General features: G+C 39.3%; 1 protein-coding gene across 1 annotated transcript; it reads right to left on the bottom strand.

Moving 5' to 3' along the window:
- Positions 1-9131: 9131 nt before the first annotated feature.
- On the bottom strand, positions 9132-18366 carry ndc80 (NDC80 kinetochore complex component). The gene is made up of 17 exons (XM_082554139.1): positions 18253-18366; positions 17694-17792; positions 17255-17338; positions 16791-16917; positions 16425-16597; positions 16165-16267; positions 15930-16016; positions 15634-15727; positions 15041-15141; positions 14800-14944; positions 14327-14532; positions 13922-14071; positions 13678-13767; positions 13471-13563; positions 13085-13215; positions 11388-11490; positions 9132-10066 (listed from the first exon to the last, which is right to left on the bottom strand). Exons 1-17 carry the CDS (start codon positions 18258-18260, stop codon positions 9938-9940), a joined length of 1923 nt encoding a protein of 640 aa, XP_082410265.1. The 5' UTR covers positions 18261-18366; the 3' UTR covers positions 9132-9937.
- Positions 18367-20021: the final 1655 nt, after the last annotated feature.

Here is a 20021-nt window from a genome sequence, read left to right as displayed (position 1 = left end):
ACGCTAACTTTAAACAACCATGATATACATGTGTATATTTTTTACAAAATAATTAAATTTGCAGGCCTTTAATGTTGTTTCCTCCATCCACGAGGCGCCCTGTGTCACATAAAATAAAACATGAACTTAGACGTCACATGACAACATGCTACAGCTGTTCCCTTCAGGGTCATAAAGGTTATGAATGTTACAAAATGTCCATAACACACAATGTCAATACATCAGTGGTGCATTCCTCTCATCGTTTACACATGTGGCCCTGGAGCACCTAAGCTACACTGAGGTACAGAGTGGAACCGTTATACTCTCCTTTGTAAACACACTAGTGTGTGTGTGTGTGTGTGTGTGTGTGTGTGTGTGTGTGTGTGTGTGTGTGTGCGCGTGTGCGTGTGCGTGTGTGTGTGTCTAAAAACCCAGGAGGCAAACCAGACCCCCAACTTACCATTCATCCTCCCTCATGAGGAAGCAGCAGACCTCCCTTTATCCCTTCCCCACTTCTCACTATCCCTCCATCTTTCCATCCTTCACGACCTCCCACATCTCTGCTTACCCTCCCAGTTCTTCTCTCTGTTCCTCTGTTTTCTGGTACTTTTTATTGCCCTGAGAATAGATGCAAAACCTGGCCTGGTGTCTTCGCTGCCTCCTGTGTATGTGAGTGTAAATCCACATTACACTTCTCTCCGTGTCTGTATATCCCTGATGTTAAAGGGAGGAACCTCTCGTTTCCTCCATAAACACCTCGGTGGTATGCAAAAGATCTGCAGTGAGGATGTATGATTTTTTCAGCCTTTGTAACTCAGGTATAATTTCTAAATAAGAATAATAAGTTGTTGCAATTTGTTAAATGGGCATTAAGGAAAAATTATTAAATTTTTTGTTCAGCTTAAAAAGAAAGAACTAGAGATGAATCCATTTAGCCACTGAAGTCAGTCTATTTGTGTCTGTAATGGGTGATGGATTGTTCATTTCATTAATCTTGGATTAACCTTTATGAAAGCAATCCACTCTACTTCAGTAAAAGAATGTAATACACTAACACAGAATAAGAACTGCTAAATATTTTTTTCAAAGCATCATACTTAATAGGAAACTGATTTGACACAATTAATGAGTGTTAAAACAAATGTAACAATCTAAGTTACTGTGTTTTCTTTCTGGATATTTCTTGAACTATTTTAATTTTTTCTAGGTTAGCCTTTTATTGTAGTTTGTACAGCATCTGGACACAAGATCAAGCACTGCTTGTGACTACTATCAGCGAATTCTGTTACACAATGCTGCATGACAAATTGCTGATCTGCTGAATCTCAGCTTACCGCTGGGACCAGGCTTTGAGTCCTCAGTGAGCAACCAAGCTGAAGCATCGCAACAGGACAATGCTGGGATGAAACAAACTCCAGCTCGTGGATTTTCTTGTTAACCATGTTTCTTTTTTAAAACTTCAGTTTTTAGTCAGTGACCTCCTGTCTTTGAGTGAAGTTTGAATCATGGTAGAAAAATTTGCTCTGGACAGCTACACTTCTTCCGACAATAATGGCTTTAAGTCACATCTTCAGGTAACCTAAACTGGTACACGTGGACCCTAAATGGCTAATGTGTCAAATTCAGTAGAGATTTACCAAACATAAAAATGCATTGGTGTCTTTGATGATTTGTTAAAAATGATTGTAATATTTTAAACTAAAAATCTTACAAACGCCTTTAATTGTTAACCAAATCATTGTCCAAACCACAACCCTAACCCTAACCCCAGGAGACTCAGACAATAATACACTCAAGACAAGGAGTGGAAGGGAAACAGGTGAGAAGACAGCAGAAGACAATTAACCTAATAAATCGACTGCTTTCAAAATAAAACAGGAAACAACTAAACAAGGAATCACAAAGAGACATATAGACTTAACATGACACAGGTGGATACAAAGATGGTTAAATTAATTAACAGATCCAGATAAAAACTATACTAACATTAACGGAAACCAGAAAACAAAAGCAGAAAGAACTAAAGATGAAACACGCTGTCAATACCATAACAAGGAGCTCCAAAAAATACAAAACCTTGGGTATAAAGCCCAGAGCTAACATAAATATATTGCATGTAAATAACAAGAAAAGTTGATTATTTCAAAAAATTTGCAAATTTGCATCAGTCACATTGAAAAGTCCCCAGCTTGCTCAAAGTTATTGGAAACATGTAAAGGAAAATTACAAAATGCAACGGTAGGAAGGGGAAGTTTCCTTCTAAATCAATGCAACATGTGTTTGATTGCTTTGTAGAGACATTGTCATATTAAACAGGTTGCATTTAATATTTAACAGAAAGATTTATACATACATACACTTGTAAATACACATTTTTGTTGCTATAATTGGGAAGAAATTAATTGGTCTAATGCATTCCTTTTCCCCTTATGTCAGCCTTAGACTGGCCTAGACATAACCTTAACCCTAAAACCAAGTCAGGGCCGAAACAGCACTCTTATTAGGTGCAGAAATGTCCTCCCACTGATCTTCTTAAACTGCTCATCACTAAGATAATGGATGGCTAACATACTAATACAGACATGTATGAGCTGTACTCTTGTCTTCTAACAAAAGCCACAACCACACTCTAAGCTTGAAGCACATGGAAAAAACAACAGCAGAGCATGCCAAAAGTTGACATACAGTACCACTGGACCATATGTGCCTACATAAATCTACTGCTCATCACGATGCTAAAACAATATGTGCTTCCCAACCAAGCAAGCATTCTTCCGCCATTGCACAAGTGTGTCCTCATTTTGTCCTTTATCAGGGAAAGAGAAAACGATATGGACTGCATTTGCATTCATTTTTAAATGAAATTTAAAATGAAGTACATATTACATATATATTCATATATATTTGACCTAATGGTCACCCTTTTATGACAATGTTAACCTCTACTAAACTGACTAGTAGCAGAAAGTTTGCAGACAAGGATAGTTTCAAATATCTTCACAATATTATGATCACATGTTCACATCACCCTATTTGCACATTTGAATGCTGTGCATACATTTCATGTTAAACACAAGTGCTTGTGCAGAGCACAAACTGCACTTTAGCACGTGAATGGAGAGTAGACTTTTTTTTTAAAATACCAAAAATACTACTGTTAATAACAGAACTTGTGATCAAATCCAAACCAAACATTAGTGTGTGAGATCCCAAAAATACCTACACAAGTATTTATAAGCCTCTGATCCCCTAACAGACATCTGTTTCCCCCCTGAGGTGAGCGGACCCTGAAATGTATCCCACTAAGCCAGAAAATGACTCACAGAGAGCCAGCAGTTCAAACCTCTGACTCACAGCCCCTTTACAACCTTTCATAGCCTCAAATGACCTTCTTGTGACCCCTCACAATGCCTTAATAACCCCCATTCAGGCCTGAGTGAGTCAGACAAAACTGATGGAAATTTGATCTGTCATGCCCCCCTCGCTCTGTAATTCACTCACACTGTCAACTTCTGACATGAAAATCTACATGCAAGCGCTCAGACATTCATCATGGGCACGCGCACAAACGGAGACACACGCTGACTGATGACTAACTGTCTGTATGAGCGATACATTTCTCTATATGAATATAACAGATGACATGATTATTCATGCTTTGATTTGCTTTGGTTGCATGATACAGTAATGGCAATGGTAAAATGGCTTTATTTTGAGAATGCCAATTCAACAACAACTTCCTAAATCCTTACAAATCCTTCCTTACAATTTGTTGTACTTGGTTGTATAATCCCAGTAACACACCAAGAGATATATTTACAGATATATATACATATACACACACATAGTGTGTAAATAGTGGATGAAAAGATGCAGTAAAAGCCCTTTTTTATCCCTGTACCTTGAAGTAAAGTGGTTTACGTCACTACGACGCAGGCAAATATTCAGATGATAGTACAAGAAGAGAAAACAAAACATTGATTCTGGCATACAGAACAGCAGCGAGGGTCTAAAAAACAACTCCATCACACACTGACAGGAAAAAACCACTGGCTTCTTCAAGTAAAGCCAAAAAATAATTTTAATTCCTGTTTTTTACCGTAGTTGAGAAGAGACTGTCCAAATTCTGATTTTATGGAAGGCTTTTTTGAGTTTTTGCATTCATGCTTCTGAGCGAGAGGTATTCACTTTGTTGAAAATGACCAATATCACATAACCAACTAGTTATTCCTGTTGTAGTTTTCTATAAAAATGCAAATTAAGAAGGATATAGCCTCACTTAAGATGACATTTGTGTCACTCAGACCTAAGCAGACCCAGTAGACCCACAGAAATCACAGAATATCATTGACCACCAGAGTCAGAATATCTAAGTGTCACCTGCTCTTCTTTGATTTTTTTTGTTTAATCTCTAGAAGCTTTATGTATGCCTTATGCTTTGACTAAAAACATCCAGACCTACAGTCAGAAAAAGTTGAAAACACACACATGATGTTGTATCCTATCATGTTTAGTACACGACCTAACATCCTGATACGCAGAACAGCACTTGGTGTGAAGTTCACGAAGGTTTGCAGCTGTTCTTCTCTTTCCTCTGCATGACTCTGGCATCACTGTGGGAAACATTTTCTGCCTTATTTTTGTAGATAAATCTGCGGTGGAGCTTCCATACTGTGGACACTGTAGATAAATGGCTGTGACACGAAAGGAAAACATTTGAGGACCGGCTACGTCGAATAATGAGCGAGCTTAAATGGAAAAACCTGCTGCGTCTAAGCTGGTCACTCACTGAATCTATTATACAACGAAAGATATCCTGATTGTAGCACTTCACACTGAGGCTGAACACACGGGGATCTGTCGTCACACAGTCAAGTCACACAGGAAGCTGCCGTATTGTCGCCACGCTGTCGTCAAGAGAACCGTAACAAGAAGGAAGCGCCCTCACACGTGCACATGGAGCCGTCTCCTCCTATCATGACAGGCTGAGTGAAGCCCTGCTGCTCTACACAGCTCTCTCACCACCCACCATTCACCCAACTATAAAAGACTTCGTCACTGTTGAAGAGCAAGCTTAGTTAAAGGTTTTGTTAATCAGGTACAGCAGCAAGATTGCGTCGCATTTCCATAAATGTAGTTGAATCACAAAATTGTTTTAATCCATACAATGACTCATCCTACAAAAACACTGGATCTACGGTTCCCATCATCTTTTTAATAGATCCACCCTGACTGGTAAATTCCCACATCTTCCAAACTCAACGCTTTACTGTGTAATACATGATATCACCAGGGTCATTTTCTCTGACTTGCCAAAGTCCTCCAGCACAACAGCAGAGAGCAATTATGTAACAGTTTTCACTGTTTGAGAAGCAGAGCTAAACTCAACAAGTATGAAACATTCCTCAGAGATATTAATATGATGGCATCACGCATCACACATCCGTGATGTTAATCTCCCACTCCACCGCATCCCAAAATGAATCTTTTGGACTGATATGATGGATCCTATTGCCATTCTCTCACTGTCATGCTCAAGATTTGAGGTTTGTGATGTGTTTAACTGGTACACTATCCCAGAAAGGGCGTAGGAAAAGTTGTACGCACATTTTCTAGAGCCGTCCACTGGACCAGATTGGAGTGTTTGTTGGGCCAATTCTGGCCCCTGGACCTTCTGTTTGACATCCCTGCTTTAGACTATTCTGGTCGATACTTTGTATACTTGCGATACCCTTATGGGGACAAAATGCCTGCCGCCACGAGTTTGAAAACATTTTTGAGACTCAAAATGTGGTTTTAGTGTCAGGGTTACAATTAGGTTATGGTTAGGTTTAGACTAAGGGTCGGGGTTAGGCATTCATTTTTGATTTTTAGGGTTAGGGTAAGCAGATAGGGAAAGCATTACGTCAATTAGACAATTACATGTCCCCACTAAGATATGAAAACATGACAGCGCGTGTATGTGTGCGTGTGTGTGTCTGTGCTTTGATGGAAATAATTTCCATCCCTGTGATTACTTGCAATAAGGATACAAGTCAATAGAAACTACAATATGAAAAAAATCTTGTTAAAAACCACAGACAAATTAGGAGCAGCACAGTGAAATACTTCAAATAAAAATTGGCCAGAGGTTTTCCAGAGTTGGAAAACTACACTCCAGATGAAAATGCAGCACACCTGTCCGCCCAAAAACATTTTGTACGCAAAGCAGCATAATCTACATTACTTCTGTGTCTGCCAGTAAGTTCCCATCTATAATTAATTTCAAATTCACGTAGACAAGACATTAATCATTCTCCAGGATGCTAAGAATAAACTAACCTTAACCACGGCCCTCCTGCTTTATATCTTTCAGCATTTCAAGCACATTACAAAACTGCTCAAAGAAGCAGTTTGTAAAAGGAAAATATCTCACGCACTACACTTCACACCAACAAAAGCTCATGTAATTATTTCTGAAACTGGTTGTGTTATTGTTATTAGAAACTGAAGATAGAAGGTAAAGTTTGTCTTCCCTCTCTGCATCACTACTGCATGCGTCTGCCACACATATATAGCAGAAGCTGATTTGTCTACTAAATCTGGAGACAATTAGCCGCTGGAACAGAAATCAAAATGCCAGAGCTAGTCATAATATAGGTCTAAGGAAGACAGATTTCAGCTACAACAATGGTGTTTTGACAGGGAGCAGGGAGAAAGAAAAGAAGGGCGAGCTTGCCTGCGTTTTAAGGCAGAGCATGCTTCTTTCTTTCTTTTCCCCTTTTCTCAGCACCCATTTCCCCACATCTGTAGAACAGATCATACTAGTGGCGGATGGATGAGAGTAACCCCTAATAACACTCCACATTAACACCTCAGTGCTCTGCTCCATCTCCAAGTCTCTGGTATGATGAATTACCTGCTGGAAGTCTTGTACGACTTGCGAAGTAACAACACACACCTTCTATAGGAAACACCAGGATAACCTTTGTATTTCCACACCATCGTATGCAATCCTTCTAACATGTCTCCCAAAATCACAGGCCCTGTGAGCTAGACACAAACACACTCTCACTGAGACAGACAATGTTGAGCTTTAGCACTCAACCCAGGTTACATTGACTTCCCCTGTGTGAGAGCCAGGGCATACAGTGTATTAAGAATTCATGGGGGATTTGCATCTTTGACTGCAACAATCCACGATAGAAAATAGGTCGACACAGGTTGAGAGCCACAGCCAGTAAAGGAGTAAACATGGATGCACACGCATACTCACGAAAGCGCCACACAACGCATAAAGAAGCATGAAAACAAACACAGAGCACAGGTTTTTGCAGAGAGAGAAGCACGCAAATTCCCACGCGCCGAGTCATACGCACACACATTTGGGCCACCGCGTACATCCCTCCAGGGGAAGAAAGATACACAAGTCATGACATTCATTCTCTCACACATGCTAAGACGAGTCCTGTAAAATGGCTTTTATGGATGCCACCTGTCCGTATGGGATCAGATAAACACACCGAGGCCTTTCATGTTTAGTTGAATTAAGCCTCTGTGACTTTCTCTCCGCTACCTCGCCCCACCCAACACACACACACACACACACACACGCTCAGTTTGGGATTGTTTCTGCAAGCAGTGGAAGTTATCCATCACATTTTTCATTCCCTCTCTCCATGGAGCCCCTCACAATCACCTCATCTCTTCTTATCACATCTGCCAAAACATTTCTCTCACGCTTGCTGTGCTGAAGGTTTTCAAACGTTCCCTTCTACAAAAACCCCACCTCTGACTTTACTGTATTGACACGATGTGGAGTTTCAGGGTTCGGCGTCACCCCAAATTCCGTGGATGATACTTCAGACATCTGTGCTGTTAAAGGGTGGCGAATTTTTGGGCGATTGCAACAAACCATTGTTTTAATTTGTGATTTTTTTTTTTAATGAACTAGCCATCACTCAGAATTAGAGCAACAAGTCCAAAAGTAACACACACAGATGCCACCTCCTTTTTTCAGCAGCTACAGAACCATTAAAGTTTTTCACTAAAACACCCACAAACCAGGAACAACACATGCAGCTTCGGTTTCACAACAACATGAGAACTGGAAAAAGATGTGCGTGTGTGAAATCATAAATCAACACCAACATGTGCAGCAAGGGAGAGTGAATCAGAAAAACAGACATCTTTATTTTAGAAGGATCCTTTGAGTCTGTAAACGCTAAAGCTTTGAGACAGTTTGACAAATCCTGGATCGCGAGCGATATTACACCATAGAAAAAGATTTTAAGCTCCTCAGAATGTGTTTTCAAAACCTAAAGTAAACCAGAATTGCAGTTTGAAGTATGCAGATTGCCACAGGGTATCTGGATTTAATATCTGGACTAAGTATCGATGCAAAAAAAATAAAAGTAATATTTGGATGCCAAGTATGTAGTTAATTGGAAACAGGTACATTAAGCTATGCTGACCATTTCTGGAGAAAGCAGTGAAGAGAGATATGTACCACTTCCTGTTTGTGTCCTCACTGCCAACTTTGCTTCAGCATTTGCAATAAATGCTTCTGCCAGAAGAGCAGAAAATGTTCACTTCAATAACAAACGTTTAACTAATGATTCAGTCAGTTTTGGCTTTGGCTGATAATGTGGAACCTAAATACATTAATGTGCTCGGTAAAAAATAGAATAAATGAGTCTGACACAAATGGAAACTATTCCTGATGTTTGTCCATTAACTAATTATTTCCTGATCCGATATCTGACTGGAAATTCACCGCTTTAAAAGGTTTGTAAAATAGAAATGTATCCAAATAAACAGAGTACGCATGCTCATTTCCTTATCTTATCCATATTAACCAAAAAAATCGATAAAGACTTAACATTACTTAGATTTGTATTGAAGAAATTGCCTTTACACAGTGTCAGTGTTTCTGAAGCGCACTAGAATATGGAGGTAAGAAATTCAGTTTTTCCACCATTATATAAAATCATCATTGTTTTAGTGATCTCCTTTTTCAGTCAGGCGAGAAGCAACTTGAAACATTTGAGCAGCTGGTGTGTGCTGCCATCTAGTGGCTTCAATACAACATAAGTTCTGAGGTACATGATCGCAATGAGGACTAAAATTCTACATGTCGATTACAGATTCAGCACAGGACAAGCGCTACATTTCTTTTCAATTTTCATCTTTTATTATATCAAATATAACTTAAGAGCTAAAAGTTTATTTGCAGTATCGCAAATCTATATAACCCCCCCGCCCGATCCCAACTATTTTAAAATGTCAATTGTTATTTTAGCTGCTGCTCTGTAGTTTCAGCAGGGATGCATTCACAAATCATCACATCTCTTGAGCTACAACTTTGTTGTGGGACTCAAGCAGGTTGTCTTTGATAAATTATAGCCAATCATAACACAGGACATTATCTCAATGTGCGAGACCGGAAACAACGCGATGCAGTCACACATGAAGCGAGACAACTGATCAGTCTGGAATGCTGATCAGGCTGTGTTACAAATGAGATGGAAGACATTTTTCTCCTTTTGGTAGGTTCTACGATAATTATCTAAAAATAGTCAATTACTGTTTAAAAAAAAAACAAAAAAAACAAACAAACCCTCAAACAAACTACAATAATAAAAAAAGTTAGGGGTTTCAATTAAGCTTGACTGTGTACATAACATTTATATAGAAAGACAGAACACGCAAACATATGGTAATACACAAACATGGATAACTACTGAGAGAAAAAAAAGAAAAAAAGAAAAAAAAAACACAATAACTTGGAATCTTTTTTTAATCATTCAGATTTGTAAAAATGTGTTAACCCATTTTATATTCTTTGTCAAGTTCGTCAAGTCCAAATGAATAACTCCATTTCTCTGTTGTCCTAAGATCTGAACACTCTGAAAATACAAATAACAGGAAATCCAAACACTTATAATCATCTCTGCTTGCCATCTTCATGCCACCTTTATACATTTTTTGCCTTGGACATGAAGTCCTTAAGAGTTTCCTGGAGCTTCTGAATGGCAGCCTCGTCTTCTTCAACAGCCTTTGAGCAGATCCGCTGCACTCTGCTGTGCAGATCCTCCAGGCATTTCTGTTGTAGAGGAAGCACAGGAGACAGCGGTGAGGGTACAAAGTAATATGCAGCATAAATATTGCTGCATTTTTTTACAGATTCACATTAAGGCCTCAGCCATACAGGCCTAGAAACTGGTCGGCAACCCTGGCAACCCCCCCCCATTGCCATAGAAAAATGTGTTTTCGACGATGCCTGCAAGTGGCCATTTCCAGAAATCTGTTGCAAAGAAGGTGCTGCACTACAAACCTGCTTTTTCCCCCCCAGTGGATTGCTGTGACTGCCTGTAGTTTGCATGGAAGATGCCAATTTATACACAAAAACTTGTTATTTACGCTCCAAGCTGTAATAAAACCTAAAAAAAAAAAGTGATGCAAACTGAAAAATGAAGAATTTAATCTTCAAAGCAAAAGCTGTGCATTACAGCTGAAAGCAACACATTTCTCGATGTGCAGCTTCTTCTACATTCACCATTGCCAGTTTGCACTTTTCAGTTTCATTACAATTTGGCAAATAATGTAAGTGTTTCCACACAAGTCAGCATTTTTTGCTGGGTACCAGGGGGTCACTGATCACACAGATCTCTAGGCTTGTGTGACTGGGACTTGGGACAGCCATTAAACTCCAGCAATCACTGGCAACCTGCTATGGAACACACATTTTCCCTTTCTAGCCATATGTTGCCAGATGTTCACTGACTGGTCTCTCTAGAATTGTGTGATTGGGGTCTACAGCTTTAGACTTCTGCCAGAAATGCACATCCTAACTTGCGTGGTAACCGGAAACTTATATACCCACACCTAAACCTTCCACACCATTGCAGTGGTTGAGGTATGCGTTGACCCAACATGTAGTTGCATTTTTCAGGAGGTGCACATCAGGTTATGTAGCAGGACTAAAATGGGGTTCCGGTTATGCCGAGAGTTATGATGTAGATCTGATGCAGAAGTATAATTCACGTGTAAGATATAAAAGTATTACAAAAATACAAATTCAGAAACACAGATTTAGATAGTTCAGTTATTCTATACAGATTCTTTGTAGTTGTACATTTTTTTGTTATGCATTTAGTACAAATCAAATTGAAGTTCAGTATTAGTATTATCCATTGTTATAAATTTAAGGCACAAACACTTCAAGTATAATCTAATCTGTCCTATAGCTGTGATGTTTCTGGGGAAGAACGGCAGGGAAACCTAAAATCAGAGTGCTTTTGCCTTTTACTTTGATGTAAAATGAATGTTTTGTACTGTCAGAAACTCACAGCTTTGTGTAAATTTAAGCTCATGTCCTGAGACACTCTCTTGTGGAGAACAAGAGAGAGCTGTAGGAACGTTACCTCTGTAATTGACAAGTGGTTGGCAGCTGTGGTAAAAACAGACGCCAGGTTGTTAGCGACTGTTCGCCTCTCTTCATTGGTCTCCTGCAGCACGAGGTGGTACCTTGTGACAGAAACAAGTCTTAAATCTCATCAACTGGAATAAACAGACACATCATTCACAATAAAGTTCACCTTTGTTTCATTAAATGATGAATCTGTATTTTCAGGACTACTTGTGATGATTTTGAATATATAGAGATATAAAATGTGACGTCATTCAGGGGTAAAGCGGCAAAGGATTCTGGGAGCGAGTGGCAAGCGGTACTAGCGCACGCAGGCTTTCACATGAAAACAGTCACACAGCCATAAAAAGAAACACACAAAAAAAAGGCAAGAAGCTGTTGTATTATTAACTACAATAGCCGGTCGCATGACAGCCACAGGAAGCCGACGGATAAAGAGATCGGTTGTTATCGGATTACATCGTGGAAGAGAAATTGTTTAAGCCACGTTTCCGAAGTAACAAAGAGCCGACGGATGGCCTGGATTGCAGCCATTCAAAGACCAAATATAACGTCCCAGAACACTCCAGCTCACATGTTAGTCTGCTCCAAGCATGTTTTGTAGTAGTTATTACACAATTTATCATAACATAATTGTCGATGTAGGTTACAAATAAGTCTTATATTGATTTGAACTGAATTTGTTGTGCTATGCTGCTTTGTTTACTGTGGCTTTGTGATCCAGAGTGGGCCCCCTCTATCAACCTGGGTCAGACGGAGTGTAGAGCTGCTACCACAGTGAGATTTGATCGGAAGGGGGGGGGGGGGGGGGGGGGGGAGAGAGAGAGAGAGAGAAAGCCCCACATATATGTGCCCAAGTGTTGTATTGAAGCAATCAAGTGATGAATAACTGTTTTCCAGTATGTTGTTTTGCATTGTTTGTTGTTGTTTGTTGTTGTTTTTTTGCATTGTTGATTAGTTTTTTACCGAAGCAGCTAATAAAGCACAATGGAATACAATGCCTCTTTCTTGTAAGATTCTATAATAGAATGAAACAATAATGCCAGTTATAAATAAAGACAATAAATTGAATGAATTACAAAACACTCATTTTATTTCTATTAGATCTGAAAATGTTGTGTAATACTACAACCTGAAAAGACAAATAGATTGCATTTGCCTGGACAGGAGATAAAGGGAAAAAAATTAACAACAGCTGTGAAATGGAATAGTCCAAATCACCTTGCAACCTGCTTGTTGCAGGGGTCTGAAGTTACTAAACATTTTGTGAGTGTATGCACTAAAACTTAGGACCATATAATAATAAATATGTGTGTGATGAAAGTTGGGCAGCACGCTAACATCCTTACTCCACTCTGTATGCTCGTATGGGTCTGACCCTTTCACTCCTTTGATTTTTTTCCTCATACTTTTTTTTTGCCTTTTCGTCAAGTCTGTCTTTGTATGGACCTGCCGTGTTCTCTGTCGTTTTGTAGATAACTGTCTTGGGGCCAAATAAAATGCAAGTAGGGATTAAAACCGCAGAATTAATGATTACCGGTGCTGGAAATACTAGCGCTTGATGCAGTGTTTTGATTTTGTTGCCACGGGTACCCACAAAGCAATGCGCGAAAGTCACGTGGTCTGTCAATCTCTATAGCAAGAAGAATCTTGAAGAAATAGAAATATGGTACATATATTGTTGTTGCTTACTGTTGCTGTGCTGCTTTCAGCTGCTGCACAGACTCGTCATAACCATAATTAACTTTCTTCTCGAGAAGTTTACGGTGGTTTTCCACAGACTCCATCTCTGCCGCCCATTCCTGTTCTTCTCGGGCCAGCTCCTATACAAACATACAACACGGCAACATGTTTATGAAAAACTACTGTGCATTTTCTTCTTAGGTTGTTGCCCAGGAGAAGAAAAAAATATTTCCTCCCTCTCCTAGGAGAAAGTGTCTTTTTTCCACTATGAATGGGTTTATTAGTTTGAAGCGTTGATAGCTCTTTGGGAGTTACAAAGCTATATTTTATTAACGTGGGTATAATTTTGTTCAGTGGAAACTTTCACTGTCGTGTTGCAGAATACGGGACAATACCTGCTTTTCTCCCTCCAATCGTTCGTCTAGCTTGCGGATCTGCTCTCTCAGCTGCTTCAGATCATTGGTCTTATCCGTGATGATAGAATTTACCTAACAGACAAAAATAACACAAATTATAAGTGCTGCCGTGCAAACAGGTTAATATGTGACTACTTCACAAATACCAGAAACAGATATGATACAGCACTATCAAATTTTTGTTACCTGTTCACAAGACTCCTCCAAACTGAGTTTCATGTTGGTTAATCGACTGTTCTCCTCCTCAACATCTCCAACCAACTTTCTTAGTTGCATCTGATCAGAACAATTACACAGAAACACCATCATGTAAAGCTACAACCTGAATATGGAAGTATATTTAATTAGAGGGAAGTAAGTTGTGTCTGGTGAATTTCTTAAGATTTGCTCTTGTAAAAAGCTGCGTAAACAGAATTTTAACTGGAGTCACCTGTATCTGTGTTTTACACTGAACCATGCTGCCGGCTCCACATTCAAAAGGCCGGATCTCGAAATCGTGACCACAGGCGTTCTCTGCAGAAATCGGTATCAGCTTCAGTTTACGTGCCAGCTTGTGGTACTCTGCCAGCTTCAACTCTGCCTGGAACACAGACGATTGGTGTTGATGGAAAAGAAAAGGAAGAGAAAAAAAAAAGTAAAAAAAACACAGATACCGTTTTTAAAATGATGATGAATGTTTGATGTCAACAGTCTACCCAGACTATAAAATGGGTAGAACACTGACACAGATGCACTAAATAATATTTTCCTAAAATGTAAACATTTACTCAAAACCAGCTAACCAAACAGGACTACAGCTGCCCCTCTTTGCACATATACAAGATGTAAATAGTACCTTCTCTTTCACTTTGGCCAGTGCAATCTCTTCATTCCACTTATGCTGCTCAGCGTTCTCCAGAGACTTTGTGAGACTGGAGATGGTCTGCTGAAGTTCCCTCTTCTCTCTGTTGATCCTCTCAACATCAGCTGGAGTAAACTTCTGATTTTGCAGGAGGTGCTGCAGTTCATTCCTCTCATGTTTCAGAGTTTCCAGGTGGCTGACTAAAAACAATACCCAAAAAATGTTCACTATATGTTTAATATTCAGGAGTCAGTAACTCCCACTGACCACACCACTCTTATCTTACCTTCAATAACCATCTACCACTTTGAACCTGAATACTGTGCAGTCTTTGCTTAATTTAAGTAACTCTAAAGACAAACATTGTTAAGTTGACTAATCCAGATATAATCGCATAATCACAGAATCCAGTGCTTTTTGCCAAAGACGTGGCTTGCTAACATGGTTAGATCAAATGTGTTATTTACTAGAAATCTCCAGCTCAGCATTCAGTTCTGAGTCTTTTTTCTCCAGGTTGTCTTTAAAAGAATCCAAGCTGGCACGATAGCTCTGGAGTTTCTTGAGATCTGCCTGCAGCTTCATCTTTTCCATCCTCTTCGTCATAAGACGGTCCTGCTCAGGAGGACACAGAACACGTCAACACAACTGGGTACACAATTCATTCCAGCCTAAAGACAAAATACTGGGAAAAAAAGGAAAAATTATTACAGTCTGACTCTCCTTCTCCAGTTTTTCAACCTCATCAGTAAGGATTCTGTGTTTCTCCTCCATCGTGACCAGCAGGGCCTCGTCAACGTTGTAAAGCTTCTCTGTGAACACAAGCAAACACTATCCTCGTTAAAAGCCTTTCAGACAGCACTTGGTGCAGTGCATTAAAGGGGATAACAGGCAAATTAAATCAGACACAGTTTTTGCCTTTTTGTAGGTGCAGTCTAGACAAATGTCACTGAATTAAGAATACCACCTGGGTTAACAGGAAAATCAAGGCCAAATGCTTAGCTAACCTGAGTACTCATGTCCCCCAAGGCCAAGTATACTGTTGTGAAGTTTAAAGAAGATCCATAAAGAGTGGTTAATATAACATTTTTACCAATTTTCACATCATTTAGTGTGACCTTTATCCAATTTTCACTCAAATAAAAGAGCTCAAGCTATTATTGGTATCTACAAAATCTAAAAATAATATCTTGACGACTGTGGACACCAGACTGCTAAAAAACAGACAGAAAAACAACCACAGACAATTACATATTCCCTCCTTTTGTACGGAGAATAATTTTACACAGAGATGTTGTTCTTACTCAGTTTAATGAGGAATGCTTCATCTTCTTCCTCAAATGTGTCATCACCTTGCATGAACTTGGAATATGTCTCAGCTGTGTAGTCCAGGAAGAGCTACATATGAAGAAAGAACATTAAGACAAACTTACAATATAATAATCACACTAGCTTTGCTGAACAACACAGACACGACACATGATTGGCTACAAAATGTACAGTGCCAGTAACTATATAAAGTGGGCTTACACCACTTTCTTAACCTGTCAGTATACATTATTTTATTTTTCATAGTTTTCACACTGTAAAGTTCCTGTACCTTGTTAAACTCAGAACCTTCTTCAATATTTTCGCCTTCATTGAAGTCACTGAACAGCAGCTCCTGTTTGCTCAAACTCCAGTTGATCTGATGCAGAAACACATTAAAAATAAAGAAAACATGCTGACCTTTAGCTTCCACATTTTCTTGTGGGGCATTTGATATTTAGTGCATGTGAACTTTGTTTTAAACGATAACGATCCAATGTACTTGGAGATTTAATGTCATTTCTCACCTTGACATTATCAATAAGCCACATGAGAGCCCCCAGAGCCTGAGGCCAGGTATGGGGAGCTCCAACAGAATACATGGAACACTTGGAGAGAACGAATGGGTACCTTAAACAAGATGCCAAAACAGAGCAAGTCAGGAAAGTTTCTTAAACTACAGAAAATGAGACAAGATATTTCATAATATATCCTTTAACTTTTTCTTTTAAGTGTGGGGAGGGGGTTTAACAACAACAACAACAGCTGTTAACAGTACACATTTTACCCCAAGGTTTTAAAGAGAGCAGGAACCTCCTCTTCAACTTTTGAGTTTGGCATCTCAAAGGTTGGGTCTAGCTGGCAGTAGATGAATTCAAACATCTTCACAAACTCCTTGGTGGATGGAGACTGGAGGGTCTTGGATGACAAAGTGCCCGGGTAACCCTGCTCTGTCAAGAACTAGATCATATGAAAGAAATACACTGTTAAAATACAAACTAAAATTTATTCTGCAATCATTTAAGACCCCTTGTGTGGTAAAGTTATCCATCAGAGGTGTGGTAAAAATGCTAAGCAGCTAAATGAAATAAGGTGCATGTTGCAGTCCCTTATTTCACAGTCCACTTTACACAGACACAGTTTATGTTTTTACCTCGTGCAGCTGCCTGATGCATTGCTGAACATAAGACTTATCGTGTAGAGGTCGAGCATCTTTTATCTTCTCAGTTCCTCCAAACCCTGACATGGTGCTGTTGCGAGGCATGCCGACTCCACTAGTCCTATTAAAATGTCAAAGAGCAGTTTTATTTTTTAATTTACAAAGGGAGTTACAATATATTCACACTTAAATCAAGGCATTGCAGAGAATTGTTTTTGTTTTTTTAATGAAAAAGCATAAATATATTTTTTAAATTTAAGATACGTCAGTCATTTTACCCTGAGTGGGTTAATTAACTTATTCCACTTTTTACTTGTTTTAGGAACGTTTGTAATCTTCATTTTATTTTCAAATTTCTAATATCTAAGCTAATATCTAAGCCCAATCACCTGAGGATTTTACAAAAGTAGTCATTTTGTAGCAACAGTGTAACCGAGTTTTGGAAAATTCAGATATACCTCGGACCAAAGAAACTGGTCCGTCTTTCAGAGGTCCCAGACTGCGGTTTTGGTATGTTGAGCTTTCCAAATGAAGGCTGTTTACTGAGAAGAAAAAAAAAAACAAACTTGAATAATTAATTTGCTAATACCTAGTGAGCCATCTTTCGTCATGAGTTAATAAATATAACTTCCCCATCCCTGCTTTACCCCATGTATACAATATCACAATATCAATATTATATCATATAACCCAAACCAGTAAGTCCCAGTCTGTCACAACGCATTTCTAAACAGACTGTGTGGTCCAAATTAAGCCATGTTAATTGAATGTTGTGGAGACAACCCCTTATTAAAAGCATTGGGTTACAACAATCAGCTGTTTATCAAATAGATGAGTGAACTAAGTAGTGTAATTGTAGAGCTGAATTTATTACAGGTCAAGTTTCTTTAAACAAACCTCTGAGGCGTCGTATACATCAAGCTCATCCTGTTGCTGTCTTGCACTCGCAGCGACTGCTCCGATGGTCTGCTACCTTTGACTCGACTCAGCCTTACACTGGAGAAAGTATCACAAAATGGGAACATGTTTTATGAAAGACACTCCAGTGATTCACAACTGTTCGCCGAGTACACAACACCGCCCATTAAGGAGAGGATGTTGGCCACATTTGTAAATGAATGACAACTCTCCGTTAAGGTTGACATACACTTCAGGAACGTAATGAAGTAGCATTGTTTGCTAACTAGCGCCGTAACTTCTGTAATATTTCAGATAGTCGAAGTTCACTAGACCTAACCCAATACCACGAATACGTCGTGTTTTACTCGATAAATAGTGTTATAGTTGTGAACATTGTTGAATTAACCGCTGCGACAACGTTTAAACTAACGGTCGCTAACGTCCGCAAACAATGACAGCAAATGAATTTGAACTTCGTTAGCTTAGGTGCCCAGAAACATTATATTTTGTCAGAATGTTGTTTGGCACTTATTTTCTTGGCCAAAGTTTAACTTACCGCTCCATTTTTTGTCACTTGTGTTTACAAAATGAACAGAACTTCCGAGCAGATTTGCTCACCCCGCCAAAAAAACCATATAAATACTGGAGGGTGGTGACATCACAGCAGTACGGAGAGCCATTTAGTCCAAGAAAGTTCCGCTCGGATTGATGCCGCGTCTATGGATTCGATCGGATTGGGGAACTCCAGGCCTGTCCTGCAGGTTTTAGATATTTTAGATGTAGACACGCTCAAGGTGACATACTATAGTTGAAAGTAAGCATCAGAATGGGAAAGAAAGGTGCTTTAAGTGACTCCGAACGGCATGATTGATAGTGCCAGAAACGGTGCTCCGTGTTTCAGAAACAGCTGATCTGCTGGGATTTTCCCGCAAAACCATCTGTAGGGTTTACAGAGAATGATCCAAAAAAGAGAAAATATCCAGTGAGCAGCAGAGAAAATGCCTAGTTCATTTCAGGTCAAAGAATGGTCAGACTGCTTTGGCATGATATGAAGGCAACAGTAACTCAAATAATGCCTTGTTACAAGAAATGTATGCAGAAGAGCAACTTTACCAAGAAGCCACACAAAAACCGGAACTGTTGTGGATCGCGGCAAACGGAACTCAGTTCAACTCAATATTATTTTTTTCTATTTACAAGCTTGTTGGTATAGACAGTCTATACAGCATAGGTTACACACTACAGCAGAAGACAACACCAGGTACCACTGCTATCAGTTAAGAACAGGATACTAAGGGGGTTACAGTTCCCAAGGGCACAAAATTGGACAACAGAAGATTGGAAAGGGCCTAGGCTTCCCCTGATGCATCGAGTGTTTCTTCTTTACTCGCTGCATTTCACTTTCTGCGTTTATTTAAAAAACGTAGTTATTATAGATTACAACACGACTTGACTCTCTTCCATAGCGTGCCGTTTCTCGTGTCCCCTCCACTCATCCCCAAGTGGTCTGGCAGACAGCTGCACCTCCTTGAGCCTGGTTCTGCCAAAGGTTTCTTCCCATTAAAAGGTAGTTTTTCCTTCCCACCATTGCCAAGTGCTTGCTCATAGGTGGGGTCATCTGATTGTTGAAGTTTTGTCCATGTTATTGTAGGGTACTTTCCTTACAATATAAAGTGCATTGAGGTGACTGTTGTTGTGATTTGGCACTATATACCGGTAGATAAAGTTGGTTGTCAGAATTTCTGATAAAAAAAACCCCATGAAAGCATGGAGCTGTCCTGTCTTTTATCAAGTGTTCAGGATGCTGGTAATGTAATAGTGTATAGTATATTTTCTTGTCACCCTTTGAGCCAGTTTTTACCACCATGGTTTAAACACCACAGCCTACATGAGTACCGCTGCAGACCATGTCCATCCCTTCATGACCAGTTTACCACTTTCAGCAAAATAATGCACCAAGTCACAAACCCAAATCATCTCGAACTGCTTTCTTGAACATGAGTTCATTGCACTCAAATGACCCCTACAGTTAGAAAATCTTAATCCACAGAGTACCTTTGGGATGTGGTGGAATAGTGTATATATGCTTATCAAATGTAAGGACAGCAGCACTCTCATATGCATGTAAAAATGCTTCATTTGTACATGAGGATGAGATCTAAAAAATATAAGAAAAGTCCTCTGACAACTTTCGACTCTAATACTTAAGTTGCCTGACAGGTTTGTATAATATGATTCAGCAAAATCAAAAACTATACTATAAATCACCTTATGCACACTTTAGGAAAAACTGTGATAAAATGATCATCCTTTGGACAAAAATCC

This window comes from Aulonocara stuartgranti, assembly GCF_965226115.1.
Source record: "Aulonocara stuartgranti genome assembly, chromosome: 12".
NCBI lineage: Eukaryota > Metazoa > Chordata > Actinopteri > Cichliformes > Cichlidae > Aulonocara > Aulonocara stuartgranti.
The sequence above is the reverse complement of the archived record's forward strand: the minus strand, read 5'-3'. Positions and strand labels throughout refer to the sequence as shown.